Source organism: Grammomys surdaster, unplaced genomic scaffold (genome assembly GCF_004785775.1).
Source record: "Grammomys surdaster isolate TR1022 unplaced genomic scaffold, NIH_TR_1.0 125562, whole genome shotgun sequence".
NCBI lineage: Eukaryota > Metazoa > Chordata > Mammalia > Rodentia > Muridae > Grammomys > Grammomys surdaster.
The window spans coordinates 1106352-1118994 of NW_021620409.1; the positions used below are offsets into that span (position 1 = coordinate 1106352).

Here is a 12643-nt window from a genome sequence, read left to right on the forward strand (position 1 = left end):
CTCTCTCTCTCTCTCTCTCTCTCTCTCTCTCTCTCTCTCTCTCTCTCTCTTTTGAGATAGAGTCTCATTATGTAGTCTTGGTTGTCCTAGAATACCCTATATAGCTATATAGACCAGGCAGGCCTCGAACTCACAGAGATCCATCTGCTTCTGCTTCTTGAGTACTGGGATTAAAGTTGTGTACCACCGTGCTTGGCACCATTGAATAGCTTCAATAGCTCTGTGACCTGAAGTGGGCTGGTGGCCTTCCTTAAGCTTCAGTTTCTTCTTTTGAGAAACACTGATGCCAGGCACAGTGGTGTACATCAGAGCAGTCTCAGCAAATAGAGGCCGAGGTAGAAGAATAAGTTGAGGCTAGCTTGGGCTAGTGAGACCCTGTCTCAAAATTTAGAGCTTAACTGAGGTAAGATCCTGGTAGTTACTGGATGCTCAATAACTGAGAAAATAGGTTGAGTAGGTGTTACCTCAGGAAGCTGCTCTGACTGCTGTTAGGAAGTGAAAGACCTCCCCTCCCCTCTAATGTGTCTCAAAGCCAAATAGTCTAGAGTTGAGGGAGGTACTATTTTGGACCAGAGGGTTGTCTTGGGAAGATTTCCTGGCGTTTGAGGTCAGATGAGAGAACATGGGAGAGACGGCAGACTCATGGGCCTCCTGGCTCAGGGTCCTGCCTATCCTTGTTCCTAGGACTGCGCCCAGGGTACAGCCAAGTGTGTGGTATACAGCTGCCCACTCTACAGCTTTGATCGTGCAGCCGTGCTCCACGTCTGGGGCCGCCTCTGGAACAGCACCTTTCTGGAGGTGAGGGTACCACTGGGGTTCTAGACTGGGTATCTTCTGTAAAAGCCCCATTGGAGTTTGCTTCTTCCCCTTTCCCATCCGAATGCAGCACTCTGTAAAGGCAAGTTTACTCTCTGCCTTGGCACCATCCTGTCTGTAATCTCAGTGGCTAGGGAGGGTTGAGGGGAATGTGAGCATTGAGAAGGAGTCTCTTCCCTAACACCTTAGGAGTACATGGCCGTGAAATCCTTGGAAGTGATCGTCCGAGCCAACATCACAGTGAAATCCTCCATTAAGAACTTGCGGCTCAGAGATGCATCCACGGAGGTGAGCTGCCGGGCTGGAGGATGTGGTGGGTGGGTGGGGACTCTCCTCTTTCCCACTCACTTCAGCTTTTGAGCTTCTTGTTTTTCAGATCCCAGTGATGGTGTACTTGGACCCCGTGGCCGTGATTGCAGAAGGAGTCCCCTGGTGGGTCATCCTCCTGGCAGTGCTGGCTGGGCTACTAGTTCTGGCCCTGATGGTGCTGCTGCTCTGGAAGGTGAGGCTTGGGGAGGGATGGAAGCAGTGTGGACTAGAATTAGAGCAAGGTGGCTAACCTCTTACCCACACATGCACTCATCTCTGTGTGGGTGCCATTTGCCAAAAGCCAGCTTGGACAGGTCAGGTACACTGTTGAGGAGGGGTGTGGAGCCGGCGATTAATCACTCAGCAGACTTTTCTCTGAGGGAGTAAAACAATTCTCTGAGGCTAGTGAAAAGGATGAGAAAATACACACACACACACACACACACACACACACACAGACCCACACATAGACACGTACATAAACCCATACACATACATACACACACGTACATACATGCACATATACATACACATATAATACACACACATATATACATATATACATATACACACACATAGACACATACATAAACACATACACATACATAGATATATACATACACACATACACACACACATACATACAGACATTCATACACAACACATAGACATGTACATAAACCCATACACATACATATACACACATAGATACATACATATACATATATACATACATGCACATATACATATACACATAGTACACACACATACACACATAGACACATACATAAACACATACACACACATAGACACATAAACACATACACACACATGGATACATACATACACACATACATGCATATAAATATGCATACACACATAACACACACACACACACACATACACGCGTGCGCACTTACTTGGTGGATGAAGCAAGGCTCCAACAAGCTCCAACAACTTTATGTTTGCCCTATAGCTTATATATTCCAGCAAAATCTTTCAAGCAATATACAAATTACCCTGTGGTTACTTACATTCTATTTTTCTTATATTTTTGGCTGTGAGCCTAGCCTTTAACAGCTAAGCCATCTCTCCAGCCCACATTCTATTTTTCTTTAAGTGAATAATTACAATCAGTTATATGTTTAAAAATAAAAGCATGTTCCCAATACCATTATATGATCAAACACTGTACATATTACAGGTGAAAAAAACAAATTATTCCCAAGGACCCATGTATGTTCATGTTTAATAACTTGTTATAGATTAACAAAGGGTAAACAAACAAGTTGTTTTTATCAACCAGTTCTCTTACAGGGAGGCTGCAATTTGTGATTACAAAAAAAAAAAAAGAGGGTCAATTATTTTATTATTTACCTTCAAAAGTAATTTTATAAAAAAAATCTTAAAAGAATCACAATTCTAAGCTTTTATAATAAAAGCAATCAGCCATTCCTACTTTAAATCCTCAGGGTACACACCTGCTCATCAGTAGTTTTTTAGATGGGTACAAGAAATTAACTATCACCTCGATCACCAGTCCGCCCTTAGCAAGAAAGACACATCGGCTAGTACTAGTCTGGCTGCCATTGCTCTTACTCCTTGGCCTCAAAAAAAAAAAAATCCCTCACTCAATTACCAAGAGTGTGACTTTCTCAACTTTAAATTGTTCTCTAAGATTTTCTATGTCAAAGACAGAAACAAAAACATTTTAACCTAACTTTACTAATAATCTACATTTCTAAATTCTTTCTAAGGGTAGTGATTGGGTCATTAATCTCCTCCAGCAGCAGCAATATTTGGAAAAGATAAATTATTATTTTTATTGTTGTTGTTTTGTTTTTTGTTTGTTTTTTTTTTCGAGACAGGGTTTCTTTGTATAGCCTTGGCTGTCCTGGAACTCACTCTGTAGACCAGGCTGGCCTCGAACTCAGAAATCCGCCTGTCTCTGCCTCCCAAGTGCTGGGATTAAAGGCGTGTGCCACCACTGCCCAGCTATTATTATTATTGTAAATGCCAATGATATTGCCCAGTGAGGAGCTGGAGACCCCCATAGAGTTTCCGTATGGCTCATAGATCATGACCAGGAGAGCATCAAGCAGAGCAAAACTCCAAAACAGCATCAAGTCTTCAGGATACGTAGTTCTTGGTGCTCTCCCTCTCCGAGGCACACCATGGTGATTGTGCTAACTGGTGGGCTGCATTCCATGAGTTCTAGAGCTGTTTTGCTGTTCCTCTTGCATGGCCCCCTGCAATCTAGGGACTCTGTTGAGTACTTACCCTGTGTACACCAGGAACTCCATCTGCCCCAGATGTGTCTCTGGTACAGACCTTGCCCTCAAGGATTGTGTAGTCTAGTGGGAGTTGGAGGCTTGTAGTTGAGGGCAAGGCGGAAGGTGTTAGTGGAGATAATGAGAACTCAGAGGGCATTAGAGGGCATTCCCTTGGAGCTAGGCCTTAGAAGAGGGTGAAGTGGTAGGATCGGGATGTGAGACCTCCAGAAGAACCACGGTGGATAAAGCCACAAGAGTAGGGAAGTGTGGTCTAATTTAACCATACTGTGGCAGCAAAGGCTGGGAAGGAAGCTGTGATCAAGGACCATGTCTGTGGAGCAGTAGCTAAGGGAGCTGCTTGGAGCTGAGTGGTAGCTGCATACCAGGCCGCACATGGAACCATTCTTGTTTGAACAGAGCTGTAACAGAATCCTATCGGCTCAACATAAAAGCACACACACGCACGTGTCAGTGCCGGGGACCTCATGCTCCACCAGGCTCAATCCCTGAGCCACATGTCACATGTGGGGCTGGTGCATGACCAAGCACACACTTGGGGCTCTGTGGACTGCTTTGCCCACCTGCTATTTGACAAGTGTGTGTCATCAGTGAGCCACATGCTGTTGAGAACTTGCCCAGTCTTAGGGACGATTAATGCCTTCAGGATTGGCCTCAGGATGCCTGTCCCATCCACTACTCCCACAGAACAGATATAAAGGTCCACTTCCTCCTCAGTCTTCCCATACTCTGCCTCTCTCCCCTTATCCTTCAACATCCCAGTGTGGCTTCTTCCGTCGGAACAGTCCAAGCTCATCATTTCCAACCAACTATCACCGAGCCCATCTGGCCGTGCAACCCTCGGCCATGGAGGCTGGGGGTCCAGGGACTGTGGGGTAACTGTTGTGTGTGCATGTGTGTATGCAAATGTGTGTGTATATCTATGTGCTTCTGTGTGTGGGTCTATGTACAGATCCCAGAATTGGGGTATGGGGGTCATGAATGTGCAGGGGTGCGTGTGTGTATAAGGAATGTGCAGGGTAAAGAGAAGTGTGTACAATGGAGGTGAAGGTCCTAGTGTCTGAGGTAAGGAGTAACTAGAAAGGTGAGGTTTTAAGTATGAGCGTACATAGCCCAGCATGCACAGACAGTGGGTAGGCTTAGGAGTGTGAGCATGTGGGCATGTGGGGGTGGTTCCATGCATGTCTTTTCTGTGGGAATGAGTGTGTGCAGAGATAATTGTGCAAGGAGATCTGTGCAGTCTGAGCATGCAAGAGTCTTGGCTATTCTCCAAGGAGTTTTAGTATGCAAGTGATCTAGCACTACCTTGGTAGGTGAGGGGTTAAGCTTCTGTATTCATGGATGCAAGGGCCCTGACCTAAGGGAATGCATACAAGCACACAAGTGTATGCATATGAGGTTGGAGGGGCAGAAGGTCTAGAAGGCTATTTATCCCTTGGATCTTGTATTCTAGGAGATACTACTGAGGTTTTTAAAGAAGTTTAAGTAGCAGAGGAAGGCTTGGGCTGTCCTGATGTTCAGCTTCAAGCCTCTCTTTCAGGGACCACTGGAGATTTCCTTGGTTTTGCTCCTTGGGTCTCCTTCTGGTTTTCCTCTTGCTGTGAATGAGAACCTTGGACCCTGGTACTGATGGTAGCAAGCTAGGGGCTGCCCACTGTGCTGGACGCTGACCAGCCTACTTCACTTTTGCTTCAGCTGGTTCTTTCTAGCCCAGGGATGGTGAGGGGCTTTGAGGGACCTCAGTTCTGCAGTCTCCTTATGATCTGACTTGGTGTCTTTACAGCTGGGATTCTTCAAGCGGGCGAAGCACCCCGAGGCCACTGTGCCCCAGTACCATGCAGTGAAGATCCTTCGGGAAGACCGGCAGCAATTCAAGGAGGAGAAGACAGGCACCATCCAGAGGAGTAACTGGGGCAACTCCCAGTGGGAAGGCTCTGATGCACACCCCATCCTGGCTGCCGACTGGCACCCTGAGCTGGGTCCTGATGGACATCCTGTGCCAGTCACTGCATAACTTCTACTGTCCCAAGCTCAGCCTGTGGGTTCCTTCCACCCTTTCCCAAGATGGCTCCTTGGGATAGAGATAGTGGAGTAGATTGCTGGCATCGCATTGAAATACGGCAGGCTCTGCTTTCTCAGGGGCACAGACCTCTCCCACCATCAGAACCACTCCTCCATCTTCCCTGTACAATGCTGTGAGATGAGGGGCGTGGCTGGAAGGGCAGGCATGTCCTGATGCAGGATGGGGAGAAGGGGCCCTGAGCTCCCTCTCTTGCCCACCCTGTTAAACCTGTCTTCCCCAAAGTGCCTTAGACAGAGGGTCAGGGAAGAGATTGTGTCACTGTCTCAGGGGCCCTTCCCTCCTAAGTCTTCCCTGTCCTCTGGCCTTAGTGTGCTGTACCAATCCAGTGGTTTTGTCTATTTATTAAAAAAATATTTGACAATAAAAACGCCGACTGCTTTATTGAGTGCTGCTCTCTCATCCTGAGGTTTTTCTGCTCTCTTCAACCGAAGCTCGGGACAGAGTGGATAGAGGGGAGGGAGGCCGAGGTAGCCTGGCAGGGGATACATGTATTGACTTGGAGCCAGTTCCAAGGGACACATGGTGTAGTCTCAGAAGGACAGCAGGGAGAACTTTACCACAGGGGCAAGAGAGAGGGAGAATAGGGGTCCTAGGAAGGGGGGTTGGGTAAAGTCCAGGGCTTTGCAGTATAGTTTTCTGCCTCTGGAGAAAGCAGGAAGAAAGCCTCACTGTGGAGAAAGGCTGAAGCTGATTAATGATCACCCTGGCAGTGGCAGCGGTGCTAAGAGTCTCTCTGATGCTTTACCTGACCTCCTCCTTAGAAGTACTGGGTGGCTTCTGGCTGCAGACGGGGAGATCAGATGGCCTCCTTGGGGAGAGTTATTTCACAGCTTTTCCCATGATGTGGGGCCCAACAGGTAACCACTTGAAGGGAGGGGGCTGCCATTCCAGTTGGACGTCAGAGAACTGTGCCCTCTCAATGTCTTTCCAGGTCTCTCTGGTGAGGCGGCAGCCATCTCCGATGTGTTTCCAGGTAGGCTCTAAAACTCGCTGCCATAGGAAGGCCTTGCTTCCCTGAGGCTCAGACACGTGCTCCCAGAAGAACAGCAGGCCTCCCTGGGAGGGAGGGAGGGAGGGAGGGAGGAAGGGAGGGAGGGAGGGAGGGAAGAAGGAAGGAAGGAAAGAAAGAGGGAGAGAGGAAGTTAAGAACATTCATCTACTCTATCTTGCTCTTTTTGTCTCAATTCTCTTCTTTCTGTCAGACCCAGCTTGTCTGATCTCTGCCCTAAGAGAACAAATGGCTCCAGACATTACCTGTATGTCTAGCTTCTGCCCTCCTAACAGTGCATATGAGGAGCTTCTGGTAACTGGGTGGCCATGACAGGGGAAGGAAAGGTTCTTATAGAATTACTAGGAATACTATACAGTAGGGAACAGGAGCAACTGAGAGGACTTCCAGGTGTGTAACCTTCGAACACTGTGACACGATACTTGTTGTCTACCTGTTTGTCCTCAAGAAATCTGTGATTAAGCTTTTTTGAGACAGGGTTTCTCTGTGTAGCCCTGGCTGCTCTGGAACTCACTCTGAAGACCAGGCTGGGCCTTGAACTTAGAGATCTGTCTGCCTCTGCCTCCCAAGTGCTGGGATTAAAGGTGTGCACCTAGCTATTTTGTGGTTAAGTTACAAAAAGTCACAAGAAAGTCTTATTGTATTTTAAAGACATTTACAAATTTGTGTTGGTCCACTTTCATAGTTGACCTGAGGCTGTGGGTTAGATACATCTGCTAGATAAGAGATGTGATCCCAGCCTCTCCTGAGATTCTGATGTCCAGGATAACCCAGACATCCCAGGGCTTCTGATTACAACAGAACTTCAAGTCCTTTCCTGAAGTATACTCTTCCTAGGGAATTTGTCCACCCCCATACTGAATTACCACGGGAAAGTCACGTGGTCCAGAGCTCATTCTCTAGACCACATCTAGTCCTGACTTCCAGACCTGAACTTCTAACGACCCACGTGGCTTCTCTGCACGGATGTCTTAGTGGCTCCTGAGACCCAGCACGTCCAGTTTTTCCCTTTCATCAAGTGGACGATTCATTCACGCCCTGTTCAGTTGTGCAAGTCAGAAACTTTGGAAAATTTCCTAAATTCCTATCTTTCCACACCCCGCTCAAACTCTCATTGACTTGCCTCCCCCTAACATTTCTACTTGAAGAGTTTTATTCCGCCCCCCTCCCCCACAATCCTCCACTAGAACGTCTTTATTTCCCCCACCTCCTCCACACCATAACTTCTCAGACATCAATTTAAGCTTCACTGCCTTCGGTATCTTCCCTAGCTCTCCTCATACCCCTGTGTTTCCATAGCATCCTATTGTTCCCCTCATAGATCTCCCATCCATCGTAAGATGCACAGGCCCAATAGGCCATTCCGATGGTGTATTCAGATGTCAGACGGTGCGCTGCATCAGCCTCCTCTGGAGTTGCCCATGCTATGCTTACCTGCTCCAGGCCTATACCCTTCCTAGTCTACTCACCGGCCTCAGGACTCTTCGGACTTCCTGCAGGACCTTTTTGGGGCTCTGCACAGAACATAGCACCAGGGTACAGACCACTACATCCATGGAGTTGTCAGCCAGTTGTTTCATGTTCTCTCCATAAGCCACAATAAAGCGCTCGTATTGGAGGTGCCTGTTCTCAGCCATGCTCTTCGTCAGGAACTTCTCAAAGTTGGGGTTTGGGTCCACGCAGGTGACCCTGCAGCCAGCCGGGTAGAACTCGAAGTTGGCACCAGTGCCACAGCCCAGCTCCAGCAGGGCCACGTTGCCAGAAGTCCCCTTAAGATCTTTTATCTGACTAAATAGTTCCCGTTTCTTGCCTTCCATCTTTTTGTAGGACTTGGCTGTTAGTGTGGCCATTAAGTAAGGGAAGTAGGTTTTGCATATAGGTTGCCAGAAGCCCAGCAGAGCCAGTAGGTGCAGAGGTAGAGTCAGGAGCAGTACCAGCAGCTGCAGAAATGGAACCAGGGCATCCATGATACCAGTTCCTGATGGTGTGTCTCACGGAACACTGAATTTTTGCCTCTATCCAGGCTCTCCTCCTCCTCTGACAGGACTTTGCTCTCTGCCTCCTGCCTGGTAATTCTTTTACTGGGCGGAGCATGTGCACCGTATGGAATTCCTCCAGAAGCATGGGTCACACAGTGGCACTGGCTCTTCAACACATTTTATGTCGGTGAAGGATCAAGGCAGTGCCTATGTTACTGTGTTATAGAAGATAACTGAGTATGCTGGCTTGTCTCAGAGGGAGCAGGAAGGGTGCCAGGTGCGGAGGCATGTTTCAGATCACAGCCTCATGGAAGCCAAAGTCTGGGAGCAGAGTTGACTCACTCACTGTTCTCAGGTTGTACAAGCCAGAAACACCCTCAGGGATTTTATAATCAGCAAAATACCTTTGTCCTAAATGATGGTCAAATAGAATTTACAGGATTAGGCCTCATGGTTATGAGAAGGAGGGAGATTACTGGTCAGAAGAAAGGCTCTGGAGCAGGAGATAGGCCACAGCAGCAGAGTGCTGGTCTGCTGTGCTCGAGGCCACGAACTGAAGAGGACACTTAAAAAAATCCGTGAAATATTATATTTAAAATTTTATGTATGTATGTATGTATGTATGTATGTATGTGTGCATTGCACGTATGCTCTTGAGCATATGTGTGCTATGGTGCAATTGTGGAGGTCAAATGACTACTTGTGAGAGTTGGTTCTGTCCGTCCACCACATGAGTACTAAGGATTGAATTCAGGTTGTCCGGTTTGTCAGCAAACGCCTTTACCTGCTGATTCATTTCAACAGACTCTGACTTTCTTTTTAATGTTAGGAATGTGAGTGTGTGTATGCATATGTACACATGCCTGTGTGTGCGAGCATGTGGAGGTCAGAGTTGGTTCTTTCCTTGCACCTTTACGTAGCTTCTGGGGGTCCAGGTCTGTAGATTTGCACAGAAAACACTTTAGTTAGATCAACCATCTCACTGGCTCTAAGAAGACATGTTTTTGAGCTGAATACTCATTTCAAATTCAAGGCCTCCAGGCTCCATAAATAGAAGAAAAAGAGGAGACAAGGAAGGAAAGAAGAAAGAAGAGCAAGCAGGGAGAGAAAGAGTCTGGAGACCTGAGGTTAGCCCTGGTTTGGCTGTGAGCTCTGTGACCTGTTGGGAATGTTCTTATATATCAGACAAGACGAAAGAAGATGTGTGAGGTCCTTATGTGATTTCCAGTGCCCTGCCCTGCCCTGCATTTGTATGACCTGTGGAGAGTCGGGGTAAGAAGCGAGAAGCTGCTCCAAGAGTCCTTGGGAACCTGATGGCAACTCAGTACAGTAAAGCTTCAGGAACAGATCAGGGCTGGCACTGATGCAGGTGTGTGTGTGTGTGTGTCTCACAGCATCCTAGTACAAACCCCTAGGTACTGATTTCTTTTTGCCTCATATGCCTGAAGCTTCCCTTAGTGTCTCAGTAAGTCCTCGTGGACAGTCTTGAGGGCTGCATAGCAGTGGCAGCAGCCATTTTCCTTTTTTTTCTCTTCTCTTCCTCTTCCTCCCCTTCCCCTCCCCTCCCCTCCCTTTCTTCCTCCTCCTCCTCCTCCTCTTCTTCTTTCTTCCTTCTTCCTCCTTCTCTCTTTCTTGTTGTTGATGTGCTGGGCTGGGGTAGAGTTAAATTTTTTTGCTAGGCAACTGCTTCACCACTGAGTTATATCCTCAGTCCCAAAGAAAGTGGTTGAATGTAAGTATTGGCCATGGTTGGGGTTCAATGATCAGAGTACTCACTTGGCATGTGGTGGTCCTGCTTCTAGAACCCAAGAAAACAGGTGACACATGTCCCTCATTCCAATAAAAAATTGTCTGTCTATCATCTATCTATCTATCTATCTATCTATCTATCATCTATCTATCATCTATCTATCTATCTATCTATCATCTATCAATCTATCATCTATCTATCTATCATCTATCTATCTATCTATCTATCTATCTATCTATCTATCTATCTATCTCTTTCACTGAAAATAGATTCTTTTCTCATACAGAACATCCTGACCACTTTCCCCTCCCTCCGTTCCTTCCAGTGCCCTCTGACCTCCCCTCTTTCCTGAACACCATCTCCCATTAGAAAAGAGCAGGCCATCAAGAGGCAACAACCTAATATGACAAAACAAAATATAATAAGGTAAGTCAAGGGCCCTCACGCTGAAGCTGGAAATTCAACCCCAATAAGAGGAAGAGTCACAAGAGCAGACAAAGAACCAGAGATGCACCTGCTCCTACAGTTAGGAGTTCTAAAAAAAAATAACAAATTAACTGTCACCATACATATAGATTGGAACTGGGATAGACCCATGCAGGCCTCATTTCTCTGTGTAGCCCTGGCTGTCCTGGAACTTGCTCTGTTGCCAAGGCAAGGGTGGCCTTGAATTCAGAGATTAGCCTGTCTCTGCCTCCTGAGTGCTTAGCTTAGAGGGGTGCACCACCATGCCAGTTTTATCATCTTTTTGTTACTTATTATAAAAGTTTGGATTTTTTTTATATAACTGATTGTTGCTTCATTTATCATCACTTTTGAGCTTTGTATAACTTTTTTTTTATGTAGTGACTTTACTAAATCCTCCCTCCCTCTCTCCTTCTTTCCTTCTCTCTCTCTCTCTCTCTCTCTCTCTCTCTGATTCAAGTTTTCTCTCTCTCTCTCTCTCTCTCTCTCTCTCTCTCTCTCTCTATCTCTATCTCTATCTCTATCTCTATCTCTCTCTCTCTGATTCAAGTTTTCTCTATGTAGCTCTGGCTGCCCTGGAATTCCCTCTGTAGAGCAGGCTGGCTTTGACTTCAGTGATTCACTTGCCCCTGCCACCGAGTGCTGGAAATAAAGGTATGTAGCACTGTGCTGGACTACATAGATTATTTTTAAAAGACAGTCTCACAATAATAGCAAAGTCAAGAGAAGGAACTTTCCTATTTAGGTCTGCCCTACACATGCATAGCCTCCATTAGAAACTCAGTGGCCATATCACGCCTGCAGAACAGCTTCAAAATCACATCCTGAACATCATGTCATTTTACCTACACATCTCTATTTTTCTTCAAATTTTACTCTTTATTCCTTTTTAAAAAATGGTTACCAGTTACTTTCTTTTCTTTTGTTCTTTTATTATTATTTTATTTATTTACATTTCACTCACTCTCTCCCCCCTCAGTTCCTCATTTCATTCCTCCTCCCCCTTGCCTCTGAGAGGGTGCTCTCTCCCACCAGGCATCCCCCTTCCCTGGGGCCTCAAGTCTCCTGAGGATTAAGCACATCTTCTCTTTATTACATTTTTAAAATTACAATTAATTTTATTAATTTTTTAAATCACATTTTGCATGTGCACATGCCAAGGTACAAATGTGGAGGTCAAAGGACAACTTGTGAGGGTTAGTTCTTCTACCGTGTGGTTCTGGGTGTTGAATACAGGTTGTCAGTTTTGGTGGCAGTAACCTTTACTGGCTGAGCCATCTCATCATGCCTCTTTCTCTTTTAAAGGACATGTTATTAAAACTCAGATACAGTATTGCACTGAGGATGTGGCTCAGTTGTAGAGTGCTTGCTTAGTTAGAATGCACAAAACTCTTTGTTTTAATCCCAGTCCTGTATAAACGGTGTACAGTATAATAGACACTTATAGCCAGATACTCAGGAAGACTCCAGCAAGACTCTTTCAGTTCCACATGTGTGAGCTGTCCCTAAGCCCTGACAGCTCTGTTTCTTGATTTGGTAGTGTTATCTTTCATCATCACTGACATACTCTTACCAGACTGTCATCCTCCCTTGGCTGGCGTGCTGTATGCCTGGTGACTGACTTCTTTATTTCCACCTTCTCTTCTATTCACTCTAGTGGATTCCCACTGTCTTGAACACAAAACCTGAGATCCTTGCTGATGCCCACAAAGCCAGGCACTCACTTGTTGGCCTTTGCCCATGTCTCCTGCTACTGCCCCTCACTGTTCAGATGGAAACATCCTTCAGTTCCTCATATCTCATTCCTTTCAGCTTTTGGGTTCACGTAAAGTCTAGCCAAAATTAGGCAGGCTAGGATCGGTAGATTTCTTGACGGAATGGTAGGAAGGGCCTGGTCAGTGAGCATAGGTCAGGCCAGGAATTTCACAAGGTGTGGACTTC

At 46.3% G+C, this 12643-nt stretch overlaps 2 protein-coding genes across 2 annotated transcripts in view; one reads left to right on the forward strand and one right to left on the reverse strand.

The window, feature by feature from the left end:
* Positions 1-5866, forward strand: part of Itga7 (integrin subunit alpha 7) — a 27324-nt gene extending 21458 nt beyond the window's left edge. Inside the window, exons 22-25 of the mRNA XM_028786649.1 lie at positions 685-798; positions 1006-1104; positions 1193-1318; positions 5200-5866. Of these exons, the coding sequence (XP_028642482.1) occupies positions 685-798; positions 1006-1104; positions 1193-1318; positions 5200-5430 (570 nt within the window). The 3' untranslated portion in view covers positions 5431-5866. The remainder of the gene's footprint in view (positions 1-684; positions 799-1005; positions 1105-1192; positions 1319-5199) is intronic.
* On the reverse strand, positions 5853-8566 carry Mettl7b (methyltransferase like 7B). Its single transcript, XM_028786648.1, has 2 exons — positions 7978-8566; positions 5853-6555 (listed from the first exon to the last, which is right to left on the reverse strand). Exons 1-2 carry the CDS (start codon positions 8473-8475, stop codon positions 6319-6321), a joined length of 735 nt encoding a protein of 244 aa, XP_028642481.1. The 5' UTR covers positions 8476-8566; the 3' UTR covers positions 5853-6318.
* Between the last annotated feature and the right edge of the window lie 4077 nt (positions 8567-12643).